The sequence below is a fragment of the Cyrtonyx montezumae genome, unplaced genomic scaffold (assembly GCF_038088225.1).
Source record: "Cyrtonyx montezumae isolate F1298 unplaced genomic scaffold, pur_monq_1.0 scaffold_4, whole genome shotgun sequence".
NCBI lineage: Eukaryota > Metazoa > Chordata > Aves > Galliformes > Odontophoridae > Cyrtonyx > Cyrtonyx montezumae.
Window position 1 is genome coordinate 5,083,861 of NW_027072045.1, and position 26,676 is coordinate 5,110,536.

Sequence of the window (26,676 nt, forward strand, 5' to 3'; positions counted from 1 at the left end):
ATATACTGTTTAATTTCCTGACACTTAAAAAATAATTTTTTAAAAATATCTGTATCTTGAATCTATCTGTGTTACTGGGAACAGCTCCGTATTTCTTTAACAACAGCTGTGTTTTTGAGTTCATGTTTCAAGGATTCTTCTCAAGGCCCATGCCCCAGCACCCACGGCATCTTGGCAAAAGCCCTCTTCCCTTGGACAAATATGCCCCCAGACCTCCCCAGCAGTCTGTCCTCTCATAGTTAGCTGCTTCTCTAGCTGCTGTCCAGGTGGCTGCAGAAGGTCATTTGGTGTGGCACTTTGGCTTCTTGGAGAGAACACAGCACCAAGCTACACCTCCAGCAAATTGCTAGGAAGCGCGTGAGGGTATTTGGGTCAAACACATCTAAAGTCAGCACTAAGCATCAGACTACAGCTCTCTAGTGAACCCTGGCTCATGTGACAAAACAACCCTCCCCAGATGTTTTACTATGGAACAGTCGTTTCCTCTGAACAATCTGATTTTAGCTATTGCCATAAAATAACTCCAAAACAACCACACACAAATCTATAGAGATTAACGGTATGGTGTAGGATACTTGCCTACAATCCTCATGTGCCTAATGCAGTGCACAAACAGACCCTGTTACATACATAATGAAAATGTAAAGCACTTGAGGTAAACAAGCCTTCACTGCAGAGCCAGATGTAGCCCAGGTGTGCTCAAAAGAGTCAAGAACAGTATTTCTTACAAAACATTGACAAGAGCTCCTAAAGCTTCGTGGTCTTTTGTAGCATTCTGAAAAAAACATCACTTTTCTTTAATTGCAAATATATATCAAATAGCATGAGATAATAGGTCACGTTCCTCAAAGAGATGCCTGTGTGGGACTAAGGAGGATTTGTGTTCTGGCATCAAGCATTGCACGAGGCACAAAGCACAGAGGAAGGCTCTGGGCAGGCCAGGCTGCACCAGCGGGCAAAAAAGAGGCAATGTTGCTGGGAAAAGAGGAGCAGGACGTGAAATAGAGAAACGAGAGCCTGAGTTTATCAGGGCAAAGTCCTGAGAAAGGCTGCAGCAAAGGAAGAGAAAGGATTGCTGGCAAGGAACTATCAGCTCTCCCAGGAATTTCAAGTGGTTTCAGCCACCAGCACAAGAGAACCACTTCGCTGCAGCACCCATTGCACAGGAGACAGCAGATTTCTGAGTGTATGTACAGTGAGCTGCAAGGAGGCAGAGTGGCACTGTGCTTAACTCACAAATCAGCCATTTGGATTCCTTTCTGGAACTTCACTTCCTCTTACTGATGATACGCAGAAGCAAAACTGGAAGAAAATAACTACATGCAAAAATATCTGCTTTGTCAAGTGGAGGCTTCCTCTCTCTGTGTGCGTATGACTAAGTGGTTCCCCTCCCATTGTGTCCCCGGGATGCCGACTGTCCCCCAGCACAACCAGCCATCTGATGAGGTTCCAGCCCTGCTCCCGGCCTGCTAAGCATGCATACCAAGATCTCTGAACCAGCCTGCGTCCCCATCTTACCCCCAATCCGATAGCTCCCTGATGTTTTTTCTTACGTGACTGCGTGCCAAGTTTTGGGTCCAAAGTTTTGGTGGGGACGCAGACCCACTGAGGACAGAAAACAAAGTGCGAGGTCCTGCGGGCTGGCCAGGTGCCCAACGAGATAAGCTGGGGCGAGGATGACGCAGCTGCAGGGCCGGCACCACGACCCACTGAGGCCACTGCCACTCCCCCTGTGCTGCTTCCACCTACACAAAGGCAGCAGGGGCTGTGATAAGAGAGTAAAATACTCGAGGTGAGATGTGAGACGTGGACAGCAAAGTTTGAAGGGGACTGTTTCAGATGGCTCCACACACAGCTAAACAACTGTTTCCAGCAGGTAAGAGGAAGGGATAGAAAAGTGACCTTTCCCATTACGAATTACATATTTGTTTTGTTTTCCTACAAGATATTTTTTCTGGCATCGTGACACATAAAACAATTTGAACTCTCTAAGGAAACTGTTATTAAAGCGCTGAACATAACTGTGAGAGTGTGTTTGAAAAACACAACAATTAGGCAATTTGAAGTTTATCTAACTTAGTCACTGGCACCTTTCAGATTTGTCACAATTCAACACAACAAGTTTAATGATTCCTGCATAGATGGCCCTGCATTTAGGAAGGAGATCTCTTGAAAACCTGTCACTGTAAGTTACCCTTCCTACTCATGGCACCAGGGAAAAGAAGACTTTCTGAGACCATGGCATTTGCACAAGCCCCAAAAGACCAAACCTGCAGGGTCTGAGCTGAACACTGGCAGAGAGACAGCAGAATCAGTCTTGTGGGGGATGGCATGGTGCTTTGCCCTTCACTTTTTCCGGAATTCACCATTTAAGCTCAACAACTACCAAGCTCCCCAGGAAAATTTTGCAGAGTCGCTGCCAATAGTGAATGCTCTCCAAAAATTCAGTCAGACAGAAGAGGAAATTCCTTGCTGCATGCAAGGGTCTGAAGGCCGGGTTTCTGCTAGATAACGGGAAAGATGTTTGCTGTGGACAGGGTCAGCTCTTCTTAAGTCACCTGCAGAGATGTCACAAGGGTGCTCAAAGGGAAAGGGCACATCTCTCTGCTTCTCTCCCTTATATTTGCCCAAGGAAGCGGTGGAATCACCGTCCCTGGTGGTGTTCAAGAAGTATGTAGATATGGTACTGAGGAACATGGTTAGTGGGCACGGTGAGGATCGACTGGTGGTTGGATTAGATGATCTTAGCAGTCATTTCCAGCCTTAAAGATTCCATGATTGTTTCTATGATTCTGAGATGTTTCTTGCCCCTGCCCTCCATCATACAAAGAATTGTTACCTCATCTGTGACAGGGACACCGGCACCTGTGACCCTAAGCCTAAACCCCACTAAAATCAGTGGGTGCTCTCCTGTTGATAGCTGGGACTGGCTGAAAAGAAAGGCAATTGTTAAAAGGTACAGAAGTAGAAAGGAAGCACATTTCACTCAGCTAGAAAATTGCATTCTTCTGAGCAGCTCTACAGGAACAGGAATGGGGAATTCATTAGTTTGTTCCTACTCTGAACATACTGAAGGGGAGGACCGCTACATTTCATGCCATTTATATAAGCCAATCTGTCCTGTCTTATCTAAAGACAAATCACCTTCCCACCCTTTTAAAATAAAATGCAGAGAGCCTATTTGAATGCTGTTCAAGGCCTCACAGAACACAGAGCACCACATGAAGACATTATCCTGCTAGGCCTGGAACACGAGGCACCCCCATCAGGAACTGCATCGTGCTGCTTGCTAACCTGTCACAGCCACAAACCAGGCACTAACTGCTGGTGTCGAAAGGACACAGCCTGTGATTTTGCCCTGAGAAGTAGGAGAGAACTGTGTAGATGTGACTGCACATGACTAAAGCCTGGTGCACAGCCAGGTCTGCACGTGGGCAGCTATTTTGGTTTGATGAGAGGTGCACGTACTGCAGGGAATGCTGTGGCAAGAAGTCAAAATGGGAGATGATAACAGCAAAAGCTGGGACACAGCTGGGATCGTATGCACAGAAAGTCACAGAGGTTCCCAGGCTGCTCCAAGGAAGAGGCTGAAGCCAAAACAAGGGGTTGGTGCACAGCAGAGGTATCGGCTGTGCAATGCACAGAGGATGAGGTTTGGTATGTGGAGGGACTGCAGCATATTGTTAAGCATCTATACAAAGGAAGTTTTCTTTTCAGTAATTTTGGGTAGGGAAAAAAAGACATTTTCCTCCCTGGATATAATAATTCTCTTTTCATAAATCTGATAAAACTCATCTCAGATCTATGACTTCAGGATTTCCATAGCATCAGGTAATATGGGATCAGATGCCTCTGACTGAGGTCTGAGAAGGTTCGGGTTGGGGTTTTGTAGCTGCACAACCTAGGAACACCAGCTTTAAAGTAAGCAACTAGCTGGCTAGAATTCCAGAAGCAGCACCCCATCTCCTGACAAGTTTGAATAAATGTGTAAAACAAACTATCTAAAAAACCAAATCCATGGGGATGTTGTACCCTGCGGGGTAATGCAAAGGGCTTTAGAACCCCAAATCCAAACTTAGACCCCAAATAATGAGAATTTCCAAAGAAATGTATTGCTTTCATTCCCATTCAACACTAAAAGCCTTTTCTATCCTGGAAAATAATCTATTTATGTTTAATTAATGCCAGTTTTGTATATACCAATAGGCTGTATGTATATAGGAGAGAAGGGAATATGCTATGCAGCTGTGAGCTTTCTTGGCTAATTACTTGTTTTCTCTTTCTGAGCAAAATAAATACTACAACAAAATTCAACAGGGCATAGCAGCGCATCTATTAAGGCTGCACATTTTGCATCAGACTCCACTGGCATTTGTCTTAGCCACACTTAGGCTAAGAAACCCTGTCTATGGTATCATTCATAAATAGGAGGTGCAAAGACCTGCCCAAATACATGCTCTAAAACAAATAAAAGAATACCCTTAACGTGGAGCAGCATAAGGCAGTGATGCCAGAAAGCCAGTTAAACAGATGGGAAAGTAGTTAAGAAAGAACTACTTCTTCAGCATCTGCAGCATCAAAATATTTTGTCCTAAATGTGGGAGCCTGTCACATCAGGACTACATTTTAGTTTAGAAAAATCTTCAGAAAAATCTTTAGAAACATTTGATAGAAAATGATAGCCTGAAAGGTGTTACTTCTTAAAAACAACAACACAGCTTATTTCAACCTTAGTTTTGGTAGATGAGAAATATTCCATGTTCTGAGAACATCTCTGGAGTTCAAAACACTTAAAATGCATTAAGACTGTGATTTTAAAACAAAACCATTGCACTTAATACCCTTGAGATTAACGACATTCTGGGCACCAGCTGAATCACAAAGCTTACAGAATGAAACAAAAGGAAGTTTTATAATGATTTGCAAACCCTTCTAAATCACAGACAGCAGCATAGTGTACTTGCACTGAAAAATAACAGATATTTCAGGTCCCCAGCTGCCAACTGACAGAAACCACGGCTGTTCATATACTTTGGAAACAGATCCCAGACTTGTCCTTAAGGCAGACTGATTTGTGGATGATTGCCTCACGGAACAATGATCTAAGATAAATTCTTGAAACTCTTACAGATTTTACTTGCAAGACACCTTTCAGAAGCTGGCTCTGAAGTCTCATATATTCTCTATGAAAGAGAGATGAACCATCCATTTATATAAATTTCTCCATACGTAAGGGTTTGGGAGATAAACTAATATTCATAGTTGAAAATTAAATATCTTCAACCACCTGTCCATACTCCAGTGTTGTTGTTTTTTGTTTTTAGTAAACAACTCTGTCAATACATCTTTAAATTTTATAATCAGAAATACATAGTATTTATAATTTAGAAATCAGAAAATGAAATATTTTTCATATGTTTGATTTTACACCACAGTTATTTATTAACCAAATCTACAGATGCATGCTGTTGGTCTTAACAGGAAGTCAAGCAATATACTTACTATTTAAAACACATTCTGCTATTTCTTGCTAACTGGAGGCACTCACTAGTTCCTTTTTTGACTTGCAATAGTTACTGCTGGAAGCTGCACATTCACGATACGTACAGATGACAGGAAGATACCTGTGTGTTTCCAAAACAAAGTCAGCCCTAACACTGTAAAACTGCCAGAAGTGAGGAAGCTCAGCACTGTACGGGACAGCTACCTTATCCCATACATCTTATTGCACAGAAGAGCAAAGCTTAGCATCATAGACCATGGGACAGTCTGCCCACAGTTGGCATGTTTAGCTGGCATTGCATCATGCTGGGAGCATACAGCCCATCATTAGGTTTTTAATGTCTCTATGTACTTGGCTTGCAGAACCCCAGTTGTTTTGTGAACCTCCTAAAACCCTTTGAAACAAAAGTCTGTGCAGGAGGATGACTTGTTCTTCATTTCCTTCTGTACCAAACCACTGCTTTCTGTGCCTGGTAGCACGGGTCACCACTGAGCTCAGCACAAGTACTGCAAGCCATCAGTCATCTGGCAAAAACATCAGGGTGAGAGAAGAACCACTCATCACGTGTGATTCACTTCCCCTTTATTAATCTTTAGCATATTAATCTTGCAAACAAATATTTTGATTGCGATTTTAAAATGAGTCTGAAAAAACAACTTGTGCAGCATGAAACCACCCAATCTGAGATGCAGAATCTTAAACCAGCTGGCAGCAAAAGCCGACATTGATATTCCAGCGCCTGAGATAACATTTTACCTGCACACATCCCACAAAGCCAAAATCTTAAATCAGTTGATAGGATAAAGGAACGTTATTGTTTGGAGCATAATGTAACTGATGAATGATAGGCTTAACTTTTCAGGCACGGAAAAGATTAAGAAAAGGGTTCTTAGGAGCTGCAGGTTCTTATATGACAGTTCTTCTATGATTTCCAGGGTAGAAATTTGCCTTTCATGTAATGATTTCATTTTTCAACAACAAGCATATGAACCTCACTGCCTTCATATGGCATGGACTGCATGATCCACCTGAACTCAACTCTGGGTTCAGTAGGCAGCCACAGCAGCAGGAGCCCTTGTTTTCCACTGTATTTGTGTTTTAGAAAACACTGGATCTTAATCTGTTTGGGAAATGTTCTGCAGGATCCTAGCAGCTCTGCAGCTAATGTACTTTTTTTTTTTTTTTTCCCCCTACAACACCATGCAACTATAGTTAAACTTTTTCAGCTATGGAAATATTTGCAAGAACTTAAACAAGAGAGGTTTGCTGAGAGGACAGCTTGCTCTGCAGCACAGAGTTGAGAGGTCCTGCTGCAAGGGACCTGAATGCTGCTGCTGTCCCTTGCCTGGCCTCCTGTGTGACCTCTGCCCTTCAGAGAAAAGACAGCATCCCTTCCTGTGAAGGATTCTCCATTTGCCCTATTAGTAGCATGAGGAGTAAAGAAATGATATTTTTAAAGTTCACAAGAAGAACAGGAAACACCAAAGTCTACTTCTGTGAAATTACTGAGCTGTCAACACAGGCAATAGCAGTTAAGCTCACAAGAAAAGGTTAAGTGAACACCAAAGAATTTTTGTAGCAATATGTGTTTAACCATCACTGAAATTATAATTCCCTGTGAGGTTATAAATGTAGCAGGGGGATACCAGTACCTTACAGTGTGCACCCACTCCCTGTCACACATTAGCACAGAACAGCCTAAAACTTGGAGGGCAAAACTAAAATATGAAAAGCTTTTAGTATTTTTTCAACAACTTAATTAAGCTATTGCTATGAGGAAAAAATAAAAACGTTGGTGATGAATAAGGACATTTAAGAAAACATGAAGTGTGTGTGCTATTCAGATTTCAGAAAGAACATGCTATGCTACATCAGAGCAGTCATCTCCCAGAATACCAGAAATTAGCAGAAAGAACTCACCTGGATTTGTGTCCTCACTTAATTTTGAGCAGAAAGATCTGCTCTTAGTCCTGAAGTTCTCATCAGCCAAAGCCTCCAGTGACTTCCAGGAAAAAACTGTTTGGGTGTCAACTACAGCAATGTTCCTTGATCTGTTTGGACATTAGTGTGCCATTAATCATGATTGCTCTGTAAGATAATTAATGATGACATGCATTTTTTACTTCCTTACATGGCACAGCTAATAAAAGAGCCAAGCTGAAAAATTAGTCATAGCAATTAACTAGGGGATGATTCCTGAATAATTAGGGCAAGTTACTGTAAAATACACTGATCCATGTATTAAAAATTACTACAAAGCAAATGAAATATGCTGATTTATACACAAACAAGAAATAAAAAAGCCCACCATACAGCTCTACAACAGAAGGGAATTTAAGTGAATACTCTATGTTTTCCATTAACATAAACACCTGCACCAACACTCACTTCACTAGGTCTTTGAGTTCAGTGTACAAGTCTGTTTCAGAGGTTCTGACCATCAGAGATCATGAAGTTGACTCAGATGTGCAAAGCAAACTGGTGGCAGAGATTATTCTCCTACTCTCCAGCCTCATCTACTATGACTTGCAAGGTAAGAAAACAAAACCTGCCATGGCAGTTGTGCTGTGCACATCCCGAAATGGTGCTCAGTGGCCTGCTCCCACCCTAGAACCAGAATATACCATGTCCTTGTGACTCTATTATATCCTCATGAAAAACACGCACAGTAACACCGTGCAGACTTAGACAGCTACAGATGGGAACATTTAGAAATGACATCACAAGTGTGGCTCAGGTCCCGCTGGAAATTCCCATCACATCTCACTACGTTGCAACACTCGTGAGATGCAACACCTCTGGTAAGGAATCTGCTTGTCCAAAAGCACTGCTTTGCTTTTAAAAGCAAGGCAGAGCCTGGGGGCACACTGCCATTAGGTTTATGCCAGTTGTTTCAGATTTTGTCATGGAAGTCCAGGCATTCACTTACACTTTTTAAATACCCAGATATTGGTGTGATACCTTCCTACAGGCAGGTTACTGTACAAAGAACAAATTAATGGATTCTTGTCTTTAGTGTAAAAATAAAGTAATTGCAAAAACAGTAACAGCATGAAATATAAGGGTTGAGAGAACAAAAAGACTATGTTTTCACATCATTCTATCACTTTAGCTGTGACTGCCCACTTCCCAAAGGAATGAAGACACATTTAGTGTTTTAAAGAACATCAGGTGTAAGACAGGGCTTCAAAGTTAAGTTTGTTTTGCAAAAGGGCAAAGTGAGCTGCTGAAATTCTCCCACAGCCAGGTACAGCCTGCTGCCCAGCCTGTCAGGTGGGTGATGATCCCCCAGGAGGACACATCTCCCCACAGCCAAGAAGGGCAAAAGCATACATCTGTGCTGCAGCATCACCAGCATTGGCAAATCTGCACTCCTAATCATGTTTTCTGACTTCTGTCTATCCACCTGTGAGCTTCTTTCTGTCTCCACGCTGCCATGTTGCCTGCTTTCTCCAGCTCATACAGACAGGTGGCAACAAACTGTATTTGTGATCTCTGTGCTCACCTCATTGGCGAGCTCATTTGTCACAGGCAAAAGGAGCTGGCACCCAAATATGGCTATTTGAGCTTTCACCTTAAAAAGGAAGTAACTCGTGGCCTGTGGGCTCAACAGAAAATAATGGTGTGTTCCATTAAGGAAAATGTCGTACCATTGAGCCTTCAGCTCTTGCTCAAATTCTGTAGCTTTCTTCTTTTGAAAGAAAACACAAGAGTTCATGCAGAAGACCAAAACAGAAGCTGCTGGGAAGATCACCACAATATTGTAACAAGACAAAGAAAGCTGCTCTCTGATACCAAAAAGAATGATTAAAAATTACAAGACCTGAGGTTTTGTGAGAAAAAAGGAAAGTCATTCCCTTTCCTTCAAATCAAGAGTGAAGTGCAGCAGCAGACTAAGCCTTAAGCACAATCAACACTGCAAAAAATAAATCACAAGATCTATTTAGTGACTCACACCAAGGAGTACTTTCTAGACTGCAAAATCCTGAGGTAGGAAGGTAGAAAAGGAGGAGCGTGATCACTGAGGCTCCTTTTGTAATTGCTATTGCTAACAGACTGCAGCAAATGTATTAAGGAGGGCTTGTGGTAAAGAGGATGGCTGAAAACGGAAGAGATGAATATTTCATACAGTAAAAATATCATAAAGAGATTTCAGAGGATGGATAAAACATGCAAGCAAAAATGCAACTGTGGCCACTTTTAAAATCTAAGAGATGCTTGTACCCACCAAATAGTGCCACAGAGTTCAGTGGCATTTTTCTCAAACTAAGACAAAAAAAGAATATAAGATTTTAGTCCTAAAATTAATAGCTGTGTTTATAAGCCCTTTAAGATGTTGCCTATTTTTACTCAGTGAATCATTGCCTGTCTTTATAAAGTGTATTTCATTAATCTTCACAGTGCACACAAATCTCAGCAGGATTGCTCTGCTTACATACCAAAAATGAAGTCTAAACTATTTGTCACAGTATCAGACTTTAATAAAAATATACATTTCATGGAAGATGCCATTTTCTCCCATTCTCTTAAATCGAAACAACTGATTCCTGACAAACTGTTGCCCTCCCTCTTCCCCCCCTCAGAAGAAAACAGTAAGACATAAAGATTCTTAACTCCCATGCAAAATTGCACAATACTAAAAATCAGCTTCTTCTTCCAGATGAACTAAGATCAAATAAAACTTCATCTGCAGGGATATTAGAGTAGTTAATGCATCTGTTGTTGTGGTTCTTAAGAATGCATTCATTGTGATTTGCAATCAACCCAGATTAAAAAATCCAATGGTAACAGTGCAGATCTATGTTAGCGAAGAGAAGTGTCTGCAAATCTCCTCATCTGCTTAATGGAAATAGCAAAATCCCCTTTAAAACGGTCTTCTTAGGATCATTTGCCAGAATTAGGTGCCAGGCCCTCCAAGTACTTATACAAAATGTGACTTTCACTGCACAAGGAGTTAGAGCTGAGGATGTGAACCATTTACTTTCACTGATGAGCAATTGCTTAAATTGCCTGTGTCAACAAATTGTTCACCTTATGGGACTATTCGCATCTGAAGTGCGTTTACCCGCTTTAGTGTTTATGGGATGGCATCTTCAGCTTGCAAATTGCACCTGCACTAACAGATTCACAGGGAGTCACAACCTTTCTGTGATTGTCCTTCAGAAACATGAGGATGTATCCCAACATCTGAGTGATAACCTCAAGCACTGAGCTTAACCAAGTGCAAGGATCAAAGCCTTGGAGCCTGCCCTCCTCTGTCTCTAGCCCTAACACACCAGGTCTACCCCGTTTGGCTCTTACACAGAACACACATTTTAACAAACAGTCTGATGTCCGATATTTCACTCTTCATTTGAATTTCTTCTCTGCTCACTGTATGTAAAAAATGAAATAGAAATAGAAATCGATAACTTACTTTGAACACTTATAACACAGACCCTGAGCAAAAGCACACTCTGTCTTCACCTTTGGAAATATTTCTGGGCTTCCAAAGAAGCTTCATGCCTTCACACAGCTGGTAAATGTTTGAATACATTTGAGCAAACAATTCCCTTGCAAAGGATTTATAGCATATAGATTTGAGCTTCATTTTGGAAGGTTCATTCACGGAGCACATACACAGATCTTTAAAAGCTGCCTTTTATTTATTCTAAAATTTCCAATTACCAGTTTGTTTATACCAACAACCACAAGGAAGCCTTAGAGAGGTCACTCAAGAAATAACATATTCCTCTATCTCCTTTCCCAACTAAGTTAATGGAGCCAGAATTTACTTACTTATCCTAGTGTCCTGGTATTATCCACCCTGTAATCTGCTAATGAGCAAGAACAAAATATTAGCAACTTTAACTAAAAGCAACATAAAGCACAGAAGTGCTGTGCAGTCACATTGTGCTGTTATTTTTAGACAATCTGTTTTCAGTGGTGACCACAAGAGACTTAGGAGCATGGCTCATACCTGTGCTGCTCACATTGGCAGCCATTCTACACTTTGAATACTTATGGCATACAGGAAAAGAGATGCAATCCCCGTGAGAGCTGAAGGCAAACAGCATCCCAAAAAGGGAAAAGAAAACAATATCATGACTCCATCAAAGTTTGTCACTTTGTAGTCTTTTCACAGAAAAAAAACCCATATTTCAGCTGGAGAACTGCATTAGCCAAAACAACAAACATCCTGCAGCCTGATAGAGATGTCACATTAGCCTGTCTGATGAAAGACTTTGGTCCTGGGCTTCATACATCTGTCATCAGCAGGAACAGAGGCAAGTATTTAATGTACAAAGACTATAGAGGAATAATTATCCAAAACTTATTTTCCCTTCCACAGGATTAGCTGGATTTGGGGGAGACTTGCTTTATGTTTATTTTTTTTAAGCAGATTGTGGCCAAGCCTACTGGAACATATCACAACCCTCAGTGGCATTACAAGTGATTGCTGACCTTACAGACAGCTTCAGAGTGTCAGCTCTTACCGGTAGATACCAACACTGTCCATTTTAACCATGTTCACCTGGAATCTTTTCTTTCAGTTCTTCGTGCAACTTTGATTTTTTGACCAATCATCAGACGTCATAGGGATGGCTCCTTCGAATACTGCCATCAGCTGGCAAATTCCAACATTTCTCCTTCACAGATTTTAGCTTTTCTTCTCCACCTCTAGATCAAGCTAGTTGTAGTCAAAGTTTGGGCAAGTAGGTCTTGCTTCAGTCCAAGCAGTCTGACAGTTGTACAAGATATGCTGTCTCATCACTGTACCTTGGCTAGAAAATGCTCCTCCTTGAGACAAATTTGCCCATCCGTCCATTTGAAAAGACATGAATTCCACTGCTAGACAGAATGAAAATCCTTGAGGTACATCCAGAGAAAATGATGCTGGAGGCTTGAAGTATTTAGATCAGGTCAACAGAAATATCAAAAAATTAGGATATCTTCAACATCTGAACATCTGCAGCTGCTCAGTTTACTTCCAAGCTTTGCTTGGTTGTGTGAGCAGTGATGACGCTTTGTGCTCTACAGTTTCCAGTATAAGGGCCTCTGAATGATTACTGTTCATCTGTGAAGCCAAATTCATCTGGCAAAGAACATTCATTACTATGAACAGAGCAGAGACAGAATGGTGAGATATGGATTGATAACTGACTTCCCAAAGTCTCTGTCAAGAGTGGGAGAATAGGACTCTACGTAGAGTCCTTCTTTCTAGAACACAAGTCTAGGGGTGACTATGGTAAAAAACAGAGGAGTCAGTTTGACTTCTGAGATAAGCAAACTGTTGGAAACTATGACTAAAGCAGATTATCACAAGCATGATAACTGTAACATTTCACTGTAGAAAAAGTGAACGCCCTGTTTGCCATAGCTTTCACTGACAAGGTCTCCCACCTCACTCTTTGGATCAAGAAAGGAAAGATCTACTAGCAGCACATAAGGGATTACTTAACTGATCTTGACCTACACAGACAGACCGATGGGACTAAAAGGCTACATCCAAAAATGCAAGAGAGCTGAGAGCTGACTGATAACACTGCACAGTTGCTCTCTGTCAGCTCTGAAGGGGAGACTCAGAGAGGTCCTCTATGACTCAATAAAGACAAAAAGACAGTCAGTCAATTTTACTTCAGTGACAGGGTCATCTGATAGCATATTCTGGGTACCTAAAGGAGACTAGGCACAATCAGCATGAATTACCAACAGTAAAGTTTCTTACTAGCCTGCCTGCCTTCTTCAAGAAAACAACTGGCTTTGTGGACAAAGGGAAGAGCAGTGGATGTTATTTAGGTTGATTTTAGTGACGTTTTCAGTTCTGTCTCACATGATATTCTAATATCCAAGAGCAGCTCTGTTGAAAAGGCCCAGGGGTACAGCAAACATCAAGCTAAGCACGAGCCAGCAGTATGCCTAGCAGCAAGAAAGCCAGCAACATCTTGGGCTGTTTGAACATGAACAGAGTCTGTAGATTGAGGAAAGTGATTATCGTCATCTGTTCAAAACTCATTAGACTACATCTAGATAGATACTACAACCAGTCTTTTCCCACACTCCAATACAGAAATGCCATCAACATACTGGAACACCTGTGGTCCAGTACACATATACTTAACTTTCAAAAGTGGCTTTTTTTTTTTTTTTTGAAAGCTTGTTTCTGAACAATTTTTGTTGAAAGTCAACTGTTTTGTGAGAAGAGAACCTCTTGTGAGTCAGAAATAGTTGACAAGATAGGAAATAAAGGATAAGAACTTTATAGTGAAGCAAGGCAGACAGTGGTGTGCCAGAGATCTATGATAGGACTTGGACTACTCAGTGCATTTATAAATGGTCTGGAAAATAGATAAATAACAAGATGACATTTTCTGCCAAGATGAATTTCTTCAGGACAGTTGTAACAAAAGCAGCCTGCAAAGAGTTGCAGAAACATGTTGCCAGTACTGAATCACTCATAGGGAGAAAAAAAAAAAGACGAAATTCTGTGTCAGCACAGTTTTGCACATGAAAGAAAACAACTCATGGTATTCAGAACAAATGAAATTAAACATTTCATCTCAGCAGACAAATTTCTGAGGTTGCAGCCAGTAGTCCCCAGTAATGAACACTTACAACAGTGAAAAAGAGAAAACAAACATCCAGTCAACAAAAATCATGAAAAGAGCAAAGGACAAAGTGCTCAGCATCACTATGTCACTGTCCGTGGTGCACAGGCACCACATAGTGCCACACTACCCAAGGGTAGTTTTTTTCACCCATTTCAAAAAGGATACAGAATTAGAAAATGTAAAGGGACAAAGACAGCAGACTTGAACCTTTCTGCCTGGAGAAAGGCTGATAAGAGGATAAGATGAAGGGTTATAAAATCATGAACAATCTACTAGAAATCAAGGCAGAACCAACCAAATCAGTATGTTAAAAACAAGCAGAAGTATTTGATTGATTTGGGGATAATCCCTCTCCTTTCTCTTCCAAGACACAACCACATTCTCATCATACCTGCTTTCTGAGGTTGTCAAAACATAAGTCATGCATCAGCTGGAAGTCCCTCTTGAAGCACACGAGGGAAACTTGGCATGCTTTTGTTACATTACAGAACTCACTGCCACAGGAAACTGTGCCCACCAAAACTGTGACTGAGGCAAAAACAAGACTAGATAAATTCATGAAGGGTGGATTTCTCTATTAAACAACACAGTACAAAACCACTGTTTACTCAGGTAGTTCCTATTGTGAGAAGGTGAAAATATAGGTTTGAGGAAGGGTCATTGTGTGCATATCTTTCTGTAAGCACCTGCTGATATTCAGTGTCTGTCAATGATACAGGACAAGAAGCAGCTTCCCTCTGAGCACATTTGTATTCTTACAGGTTTGGCTTTCCAAACCAGAAACCTTACATTTGCTTTTTAATTCCTGAGCCACTATCTTCCATTGAGCAAAGAGGGAAAGAAGATGCACACTAACAGCACAGAGCTCCAAGAAAGGTGCACTGTAACACTGAGCAAAGCTTATATCATATGTAAGTCATCTGGATAATTCTTCCTAAAACTTAGCTGCTGGCAAAATAAACAAAACACAGACATTCCCAGATGTATGCTTTATGAATAATTTTCAGTCAATGTATGATTTATAATTTGGCATCCTCAGAAAACACAAAATAATGTTTTAGAGATGAAATGTAGACGTGGAATTGCTATGGAAGAAATAAAAAGGGTTTATTCATAGAATAGTCTCAACTCTCTGAAAGTGCTTCAAAAAAGAAGCACAAATACAAATGTTGCACTGGAAAACCATTCTTCCTTTAACAGTAAGACTAAGGCTGGGTGTTCAGATTCTCTTAATTTTCAGTAACTGTTACCCAAGTAACATGATCTCTGCAGAACTCACAAGGTGAATGATTGCATTTCTGCACCATGCTTCTCAAAAGAAGATAGTCAAACTGACTTCCTGGATTTTTGCTGGAGAAAAGTTTGCCATATAAGTACCAAGATCACCCAGGTGATTTCTAGCCTGCCTATCAGTGGAATCCTCTGGACCAAAGGGAAACAACTTCATAGAGACTCAAAGCACTGAACTAAAAAAAATAAATAAAAAGATCTGAACATGGAAAAAAACAGATTGAATTTCATTCAATTTATTTCAGTCAATCTAACCTTCATGCTTGGTAAGAAACAAAACCTAAAAGGAGAAGGAAGAAAAACAGTGAAGAGAAAAATAGCAGAAATGCAAGAGAAAGCAGAATGACAAGCAATGAACAGTACCAATATGAAATATCTGTCTTGGATATATCTATATTTTGGCAACCTTGGCTAAATGATGATTTTGCCTAACATCCATCCTTCCCAGCTCATCTGCTTGTTAAAGATGTCACTTTCCTTGTACTGCCTACAGGGGTATTTTGACAGAAACATCACTGAGGACTCACTGGGGTTGTTTAAACTTGGCATCACTGATATCTTCCTTCCTTTCTCTATTTTTCCAGCTGCATTTCTCCTTTTTTTTTCCCCCTCCTCTCAAGGCAAGATTCTCCATCAGTGCCTTCTGAAGATGCTGCCAAGTGATTACAACTGAAACGTCACAGTTTTCTCTGTTCTCCTGGCAGGTAGCCCCTTTCCTATGACACACTAGATGGCTCCCTCAATTTGAAAGCATTCCCTGGAATAAAATACTTCCTGTAGAATCACAAAGGATATAATATTCGCATGTAAAATAAAGTTTTACTTCTTTTATATAGGAGTATTGTCTCACAGACTTAACACTGACCAAAGAACAACCAAGGACAATATAAGGGAGAAAATACATAAAGTCTGAGATATGTCCAGTAAAGTGATGTCTAATTCAAAGTAGTTAAGTATGTTTTAAACAGTACAATAAAGATCTAGCAAGTTCAGAAGCATTGTCAGGCAGAGTACAGGAAAAATAAAATGGGAAGATTAAAAAGATTTTAAACATGGGAAGAATACAAAAAAGAAATTGCAGTCTAGAAAAAAATTAGAATTCTACAGCAAAGAGAAAATAAAACAATACAAATGTATTCACTGGGAGAACGCTGCTAGGAAAAGCAGAATGGTCCTGGACTGTTGGGAACTAGCAAACAGCATCCCAGCACTCAGCATGCTGCACACCCACACGAGGCAGAGACTGATCCTTTGCATAGTTAAGCAAATATGGTATTGTACAGACATAAGGAAACATCTAGAACTTATATTATAAACCCAGCCTACTGGGAAGAGCCAGGCTCATAGTGAAATTACACATTCAATAGGGCCCAAGAGATAATATTATATAATATATATAATATCCAGCTACTGCAAAAATTGTTGCTATTGCTTATGAACTGCCTCTTTGGCAACCTCTGGTCAATGGGGAACTCAATGTGCAACTTCACTCACAGAAACTAACTGCAAATATCCTGATGTATTCCCTCTTGTACCATCTCTTTCCCAGGCCCCTCTACATTAGGCCAACTATTTCACCTGACTTTGTGGTGGGCCATGAAGAAGACCAGATTCAGCCTGCCTGCACAGCAGGTTCCATCCCTAGGCACACCTCCTAGGAAGCCACTGTTGGGAACGAACTTGTCCTGAGGAGTGACTGCACAAAATTTGCACCATCCAAGCTGACCAGCTGGAAGGAAGAGAGAACAAAAGCTGTTAAACTCAGCAACAGAGAGCAATAGGAAAATGAAAACTTTGTGCAAAAGGAATTACATGAGAAAAAATGAGATGAAAATAAGGAAAATTTAATCAGAATAGTTGTCAAGAAGATTTCTTGTGCTGCTGCTGCTGCAAAAAAAAAAAATAAATAAACAACACAAACTCAAGAGAGAAGCCCACAATTTGAGTCACTTTAATATCAAAATTGTTTAAAACAGAAAACATGCCTGGAGGACAAGGGACAAAGTGACAGAGTAGGACTTTCCTAACAGTCACTAATCATTTGTTTCACTTCAGTTCTGTCAAAGTAGCTTTACTGAATCAAACAGAGTGATCCTGGAGGTCTCAGCTTTGCAGAACACCCCCAAGCAAGCTGTCCCTGCAAGGAAGCCCTGCACTGCTCAGAGATGCTGACCACACTTCTAAGGACTGGAAGCGATGGAGATACAAATTTTTCAGTCTTTGCTGTGGCACTGAGAAGTTAGCTATTTTCATCCCAGACGACAGCCAGCCACCCTATCTTCATTAATACTGTTTGCATTATTCACTCCCAGGTCAGAATTGAGACTTGAGTACTTGTGTGTATTTCTAGTCCAGCCTGTCCATCTTCCTTGGAAAAATGCTTCTGACAGTGCCCTCAAGCATATTTGAAGAGACGTTCTATGAACTAGGAGCAGCTGAGCCAACTCTACAGACCTCTCAGCCTCCTCCACCTTTTCCCTCACCCATGTTCCATTCTTTCCCTTTAAGGTTATGGACTTTTCTTTAAATAAACAGAATATCCATCATCTTTGCAATATTTTCTTTAGAATATTTATTTTGTTGCCTGCCTAATCACAAAGCAGTCTGCATTTTTAAATCCTCTAAGTAAAATAATTCCCAAAATAATCCAGTCAAGTACAAATAAACTACAGGCTTCTTAATTTCACTGGCCTTTAAATTTAATTTCACATCCTGTGGTCCTACAGTAATGTTAGGATTATGTCATCTTGTTACTGTTTAGATTATGTACCTGTAAAAATGAAGAGCAATTGGTTCTCTTACTGCCACACAGAAAAACTCATATAATACTTTCGGAGTAAAGACTGGGAAATCTTCTAATGAGCACAGGGAAGTACATTAGCTCCCATCTTCATTGGGAAAAACTGAACAGAAGGCTTCTGCTTCCTATCACATGTAAAAGAAGAGGAACTCCTGTGTGGTTTTGACTACTATTTTATAAAGACAGCAACTGTTTTGATAAAATCATTTGCTTCTAAACCTTTCCAATGATTTGGATATGGATCCTGATGGGATATTTGTTATTTTATCCACAAGAATAGTCCCATTGACTTTAGCACCACTCCTTGCACTTGAATTAGAGCTTCACTAGTTTTCTTTGGAAGCATACAAATCAGAAGTCATTCACGAAGTAACACTAGCACAAAAATAGTACAGGAGAAGAATCAGCCACATGCCTAAAAATATAGTGATAACCAGCCAATAAAATACACCTGCCACTCCAAAAGCAGAAAGACTCTGCACGCTTCCTGACATTTTGATTTCAACTTCCCTGGGATTGCAGCACATCCATAGTAGCAAGTCTAGTATAGGGTTATAGTATTATTAGTATAGGGTTATAGTTTCAAACCTATCTTTACCAGCAAAGTCCCCAGCACACACATATCCAGCTTTTGATTTTGTGAAAGAGTTCATCAGCAGATTTTAGCTAGCAGAGCCATGCATGGAAAGGGAAATTGATCATCCTCACATAGGAAAGACCAAAACGATGCAAGTTTTTCTATTGTTGGGTTTTGTTGTGGGTTTTTTTTTTCCTTTTTTTTCTTCAAATGAAGATCAAATAGTAACACATCGTACCAGAATGCCTAGAAACAGGAAAATCAGAGCTGCTGCACTCCTCTTTAGATGTTCACTCTTCGTTGCCTTCAAAGCAAGCCAGTGCAGATGCTAAGCTGTGGGTGACAAAGGCACAGACACCTGTGGGACAGCTCCCAGTTCTCAGGGACAGATCACAGTTGTGGCTTTCATCCTAGAGTTGTTTGTCATAAAGATGCAGGCATCAGCTTAGTGCAGCTGCTGCTGGCCTGATAACACATGTGGTGGAACACCTCTAACACCAACACCTTCAGATATTCAGATATTTAGTTAATACAGAAAGCTACATATAGCCACAAAGTTACGCCTATATTTAGGATAAATACTGAAAATTCTTTGTTGTGTGGACAATTTCAGCAGTAAGTTCAGAAAATGAACATGTTGAAAACAAATACAGTCAGTCTCTAACAAAATTTATTATTTTGCAGTTGAAGTGAGTGATCACATGAGGTTAATGGAACAGATATAAGCATCTCTATTCATACCTCCATAGTTAACATTTGTTCTAGAAGTCCAACTAGCTGGTGACTTCTGTGTGTTATTAACCTGAGACTGCCATAGCTCAGTAATAAGTATGCTTTTAAATGCCCATGAACTCGTTAAAATTGATCTCAATTAGACTATGACATCACAGAAACACAGCAACAACAAACACACAGGGGCATAGTCCTCCCGCTGTAGTAAGGAGGTTTGGCTGGAAGAGTTCTTGTTTCTAAAGCACTGCCTCATCTCAAGAAGTGTTGCCCACAGCTGCAAAGTGGTGCCCCATGAAGAACCCTGCACAAGAAGTAGGGAGCCCACAGATGGCTACAGAAGCATCCCTTCTATCAAAGGAGATCACTGTGTCATTCAGACTTAGACATTCTTTTCACATAGGCCTGAAGACTCCTGTTTTCTGAATTTCCTTGATCAGAAATGTAAAGAAATATTCTGACTTCTTCTGGCTACTTTTTTCCCAAAAAGAAATAGCTACAGCTTAAAAGCACCCTCTCACATCTGAAGTAATAGCTGATTCAGTACTTTATTTTTTTCCTCCCTTTAAGCTATCACAGTGATGAGAATTTCTCTTGAACTCCAAAAACTGAGTTACCGCACGCAAGCTTCCTCTGCTTATAGAGACAACATTTTCCTTACAAAGTAATTTGTTTTTGTGTCAAGGGATACAGGACTGTACTTCAGATTTTGTGTTCAAAGCATTGATTAATGAATTTGCTAAAGTTAAGCTGCAATAATCATATTCTCCATGGGGTTCTGGCTGTCGCTATAGTCACCTTCTTCCCTTCAAAATATGCTTTTCATTGTTTCATTGCCCTTTTTCCAATTGCTCTGCAGCCAAGTTCTTGGAAAGCAATCACGCTTCTTATTTAGGATTTATAGCTAGTCTTTTGCCAATAAGGACATGCACAAATCACTCCTGTGATCATCCTGCAAAAGCAAGCTAAAAATACAGCAATTTAAAAAGCAGGCACATTTTGTGTGTTATATGGCATCAGTGCACAGTCCTCAAAAAACTTTGAGATATATGAAGGAATGTTGCCCCTTTTGGCTGATCAAAGGCCATGAGCAAGTTCTAGAATCCAAGCCTATTTAAACAGGAAATATATATATATTATTGCATTTTAGTTGCTGCAAGCTTTTTCCTTTTATCAGGTTTACACATGAAAGTCTGCACTTCAGAAATCTAAGTGTGCCCACATAAATCTGGTGAAGTTCAACAAGCACGAGGTGTTGCACACAGGTCATGGCAATCCCAGAGATGAGTACAGACTGGGAGAAGAATTCATTGAGAGCAGCCCTGCCAAGAAAGTCTTGGAGGCTCTGGTGGATGAAAAGCTGGATGTGAGCCAGCAACACGCACTTACAGCCCAGAATACCAACAGCATCCTGGGCTGCATCAAAAGAAGGGTGGCTAGCAGGGCACAGGAGGTGACTGACCCCTCTACTCTACCCTCGTGAATAACCAGGTGGTAACCTGTACTACTGCTGCACCCCCAGCACAAGAAAGATGTCGAGCTGTTGGAGTGGGTCCAGAAGGCCACAAAGGCCTGAGAACCTCACCTATGAGAAAAGGTTGAAGGAGTTGTACTTGCTTAGCTTGGAGAAGAGAAGGCTCTGGGGACACCTCACTGCAGCCTTCCAGTACTTGAAGGGAGCTTAAAAGCAGGAAGGGGAATAACTTCTTACACAAACTGATAGTGATAGGACAAGTGGGAACGGCTTCAAACTAAAAGAGGTGAGACTTAGATTGGATGTTAGGAAGAAATTCTTTACTCAGAGCGTGGTGATGCACTGGCTGCCCAAAGAAGTTGTGGATACTCCATCCCTGGAGGCACTCAAGACTAGGTTGAGTGGGGCACACAGCAGCTTAATCTAGTGGATGGCAACCCTGCCAATGGGGAGGGTTGGAATCAGATGGGCTTTGAGATCCCTTCCAACCCAAGCCATTCTGTGATCCAAATCGGCTGTTTCAAGACTAATAATCCTGATGACTAATACAGTTATCACTAAAACTTTAAAGCAGTGGGAACTGGGGGGGTTGTTTGTTTTGTTTCTTCATGGTTTTTTTATTATTATTTTTTGTGCATTTGTTTGTAGGGATCTGGGTATTTATTAAAGCCAAGTTCCATTTGGGTTTTAAAATGTATTTCAGCTTGTCTATGAAAAAAATAACATGCAGAGAAGTGGCAGATTACATGCAAGAAAACTGATGCTACAGCTAGAAAGCAATAGATCAAGATAAAGAGTACCTAGAAAAATCACCATGCCTTGGCCACGCTTGTCTGACCATATTATCTGTTTTTCATACAAACATTACAGTATAATCATCAGCCTCTTGATTACTTGTCTTTCAGCAGCTTATTGCTTTTGACAGGCAGGGTTAGATTCATGACTGTATTGATCTGTTTTAAAGCTTTTCTTTGTTAGGACTGCTGAAGTTGCACTGAAATTTTGGGAGAGTCCTTGGTCTCTCCACAGCCCCTCAGATCTGATGAGACCCTCTACCAAACAGTTTTACACTGGGAAAGTGAACTGAGACTCATCCTTGAGCCTGGATCCACATTCAGCAGCTTGGTTCTCAGACATGATTGATGAGACTCAGAAACAAGAAGGCTCATGAAAAGATTCAAATAAATGTTTCACCACCTCACAGTACGGGGTTCTTATTAAACTTGAAATTACTGCAGTTGTTATTGTTCTGCTGTTCTTTTTATGATTTTCATCTTTCTTGTTTTCCCTCTTCTGCTTATTCTCTTCTGTAGGCAACAAGATATGGTTCTAAACACCTACTTGGTCCTGTAATTAAAACAGATACATTTTCTACTGAGTCCTAAAAGGGACTGGCCATTTGTGTAATGGGATTTTACATGAGAAACGATAATTGAGGAAGCAGCAAATTTATTCATAGTAAATTACAAATGAACTTTGAAATGCAATAAAACTCCATCTTTTTTTCCTGTGCTTAGACCAGTAGATCCCTGAGTACATGTAACTTACATGTGTATCTCAGAAACATTATATTCTGCAAACAGATGACAGTTTCCTGAAATTTGTTCTCTGCTTGAAATTATTCAGTGAAATACATTTTGTTGCTCCAGTAAGATTACTCACGTATCACATGGCATCGTTTAATGGGCGTGCTTCTCATTGTAATCATCAGGATCCTAGTGAAAGTATTTGTATAATAGTTATAAAATTTGCTTCCCAGCATTTCAGCTAAAAAAAAAAAATCACTTTGCATTGGTGATTGCTGTAGTAAAGCACAAAGGAACTTGCACAAGGGATGACAGAAATACCTATTCTGTGGCCAAAGCAAATGAGTTGCAAAATTTAAACCAATATTTGCTAGAAAATGTTTGTGGTGGTCACTCAGCCCTACTTCTGAGGCCTTTACAAACATCCTTGCTGCTGGTCTTAACACTGCAGATCTACCTGCACCTCCCTTTGAAACAATTCTGAATTTTCTTTTTTTTTAATGCCAATATTGGGTTTGTGTCTCCCTTTGCAACCGTGATAAAACTTTCATTTTTAACTAATGTCTGCAGAATGGATCTCATTCTTTTGCTTCTTTTGACATTAAATATCACACTGCAGGCACCAACAACCACTTAGCTGAGCAAAGATTGCTTTTGACTTCACAAGTGGAAATGTGCATACTTGGCCATGGCTTCATGCTCAGCCAGCTACACCTACCCACAGAGTCTGCAGGATCTGGAACTAACTTATTTCAGATACCACAATCTTCAATATATTAATTTGATTTTACTCTTGGAGAAGATGGACAGCTCATTGAAGACCATCTGTAACAACACGTACTTATAATATCCCTCCCAAATTTTAAGAACATTTTACTCACAGAAGCTTATATGCAGTAAGTAAAACCTTGGAGACACATGGCTAAGACCCCTAGCTGAGTGATGCTGGGTAGACAACTCTTCATTAATTCTTTCTTCATTTCAAAGAAACAAACAAACAAAAAAAAAAAAGAATTACTTCTTCCATCCCTCAAAAAGTAAAAGAGTTTAAAGATAAACATGCATCAGGTCTCCAAAAAGAGAAAAAGTGGTTGGAACTTCATTCACACTTAGGATAGTTGGAATACAGTTTGCAATACATCCTGATAAAGCTCGGCCATTCGGGAGATAGCTGACAGCTTCTTTAGTACAACTTGAACACAGTACTGACATCCCTGTTACCATCTTGCTGAAAATGGCAGAAGAAGGCCATAGAAATCGAGTGTCATATTTAAAATTGCACGCAAAATATTGGCCCTCAGAAAACACCACACAATACTTGTAATTAATACCAGTCCTTTAAAGTATTCGTAAAGTCTTCTGAAATCTAAACCAGTGCTACGTTGCTGCTAGGAACAATTGCATGCTGAACAGTATTGACAACAGAAAACAGTGATTATCCACGAGAAGGCAGAGTTATAACCCACTGGTCTGCTCCACGGAAAAATACCTTTGCCCTTATTATTTATAGCAGAGTTTTTTTCTGAAGAATCTCAGGACTTTACTCTTTAGCTAAGCCTCCCAAGTTCAACACCCCATGAGTTATATAAACACTGTTGTACCATTTGAACTATTTTTCCCAACAAAGGGATCACTCCAGGGGAACACTACTGGTACGCTCTCTTTTACAAAACCAGCACTGCTTCACTTGCACATCCCCAGCCTCAAATCTGACACCCACCCCACTGGCGCTCCAGAGTGAAATAAAATCAGGTGCAGGTTTTACTGCATCCAACACTCAACTAAAAGTGCTTTCAGGTGACAGAAGTTGCAACAAAAGGTGGGAGGGGCAAAAAAAAAAAAAAGCTAATTTTAAAGAGCAAAAGATGTAAAAATGAAGGGAAAAAAAAAAAAAAAAAAAGAAGAGCTACAGGCGTCAGAAAGCGCTCACCTCCTGGCAGCGATGCTGCAAGCGTCAGACGCTGGTGCGTGGCGCTGCCCGCAGCCGGGGGATGCTCCGGGCCCAGAGGCTGCCCCGCTGCGACCCCTGGGTACAGGCAGCGCCCGGGGGACGCCACGCTCCCACGAGTGGCGGCGGGGAGGAAGCGCCCGTGAGCTGCCGGGCTTCGCCCCGGGGCTCGCGGCTTTTCCGTGGGCTGTCGGAGCCCATCGCCGCCGTGTAACCGCGATCCCGGCGCGTTTTTTCAGGTGTACGGTGCGGTTGCGGCGTGCCGGCGGCTCCCGCAGTCCCGGAGCATCCCACGGGCAGCGCCGGGCGCCCGCGGCTCGGTGCTCAGCCCCGGCTCCGTACGGAGCGGGCTGGGGACGGGCAGCTCTCAACAATGGGCATGTTTGCGGCAACACGGTATCACCTAATAACGCCGAATAAGGCAATGACGGTACGCTGGAGCGATACGATCCCGCCGGTCTCATCACACAGCGCGGAAAGCTATTTGCAGATTTGCTAAGCCCTTTTGAATGAATGCATCTGCAGCTGACCTTTAACAATAGACGCTGAAATAGCACAATCTGTGGGACCAGATTTGAGGGGGGGCAGCGGGAAGGGGGAAGGAAGAGATGGGCGAATATTGTAATCTCCGCAATCTCGCTCGCTTCCTTTCCCAAACCTCCTCGCAGCGGGGGGAAATCGATCCTTCCCTTGGAAGCGAGGCTCCGGTTCAGAGAAGCCTTTCCCAGCGCCAGCTCCGCCACATGGACCCCGACAGCCGCCGCCGGGACCGGCGCTCAGCCCCCACCTCCCGCACCCCGCAGCCGGAGGGCCGCCCGTGCCGGGGATGCTCCGGCTCCCTCCCGCCGCTCTCTCACCTTCCCTGGCTTTCAGCAAAACGGTGTTAGCAACGATGTTTTCCAGCTCCATTGACGAGCTCGGGCAGCGTAGGTAGCGGCGGCACGGCAGCAGGACGTCACGCTCCCTAAGTGCGGAGCCTCCGGGCGACCATCCGCTCCTGCCCCTAGCGCGCTAGCCCCCCTTGCATGATCCCTTCCTCCCTCTCCTCCGCCCGCAGAGCTTCAGCCGGGCGGAGGCGGCGCTCCCCGCGCTATCTGCTCCCTCGGCGCCTCGCCCCGCTACTCCATCCTCCGCCCCGCCGCCTCCCCGGCGGTTTGAGAGCTCGGGTTCTCCTGCCTCCCTCCCCCGGGGGTGTGGCACCACCGAGCGGCCCCGCAGCCCCGCGCAGGCGCCATCCCCCGCCGCCGGCTCCGCGGAGCCGGGAACGCCGGGACGTGCGGGCTGGGGGCCGGCAGCGCAGCCCGGCCGGGGGCAGCCCCTGGGGGAGCTCCGCGGGGCGGGGGGAGCTCCGCGGGGCGCAGCGCGGCGGGGAGCGGAGCTGTGCGGGCGGGCGGGGGGAGGCGCGGAGCTCGGCCGGGTGCGGAGCGCCACCCAGCGGCGCGGGGCTCGGCCGGACCCTGCCGCGCTGCCCCGCGCCGTCTTTAGGGGATCTCATCCCCGTGAGAGGTTGCTCGAGACATCCGCCGTTTTGGGGAAAGTTGTTTTTAAGCGCCAGGCTACAGCGTAAATCTTCTGCCCGTGCGAGGCAGATGCTCGTGTCAGCGTGATTCTGGTTTTCCTGGCAACGAGGTGGATCGATAGAACGTTCAGCAGCTCAGGCAAAGCGAGCGGAATAAAAACGACCCATTGCTCTCACCAACAGTCTTCCCCCATCAGCCCTGCATTGATTAAACCCGTGCGGAGAAAATGGAATAGACTGCAGCTTCCTGTTAGGGGAACACAGACAGTACTTCGGGGCTTTTTTTCCTGCTTTTTTCTTTCTTTCTTTCCTTTCTTTTGGTCTGATCATTTTCTTTCTACAGGCAGACAGAAGTGACCTGCAATGGCAGGACTTGCAAACTGCTACTGAGTGCGTTTTCTCGGCACAGAAAAGAAACAATAAATGCACTGAATGGACAATGCCTTGGACGTGAGGGTAGTATAGCTACAATTAATGCCTTCCGTGAGCATCAAAGGTGGGGAACCTCGGTACTATTCCAGCCAGGACGCTGCTGTGCACCATATTCCCTGCTCTCTCTACTTTGCTTCAGAAAATATTCACCCTCTGGTAGTCACACCGTGTTGTGGCTACTTCCTCTGTAATGCCAGTTTCTATACAACAGCAGTTGTGTCTCTAAGTACCGGAAGATTTTTCTCTGATTAAATAATTCTTGAGGGAAAAAATTGCTTCCTGGAAAC

At 42.3% G+C, this 26,676-nt stretch overlaps 1 protein-coding gene across 2 annotated transcripts in view; it reads right to left on the bottom strand.

Moving 5' to 3' along the window:
- Nucleotides 1-25,593, bottom strand: part of GRK5 (G protein-coupled receptor kinase 5) — a 213,834-nt gene extending 188,241 nt beyond the window's left edge. For both annotated transcript variants that reach the window (XR_010622786.1, XM_065746392.1), the window contains exon 1: nucleotides 25,296-25,593. Coding sequence is in view for 1 of the 2 variants with exons in the window: in XM_065746392.1 (XP_065602464.1) it covers nucleotides 25,296-25,347 (52 nt within the window). In the remaining variant the exon portion in view is untranslated. The remainder of the gene's footprint in view (nucleotides 1-25,295) is intronic.
- Between the last annotated feature and the right edge of the window lie 1,083 nt (nucleotides 25,594-26,676).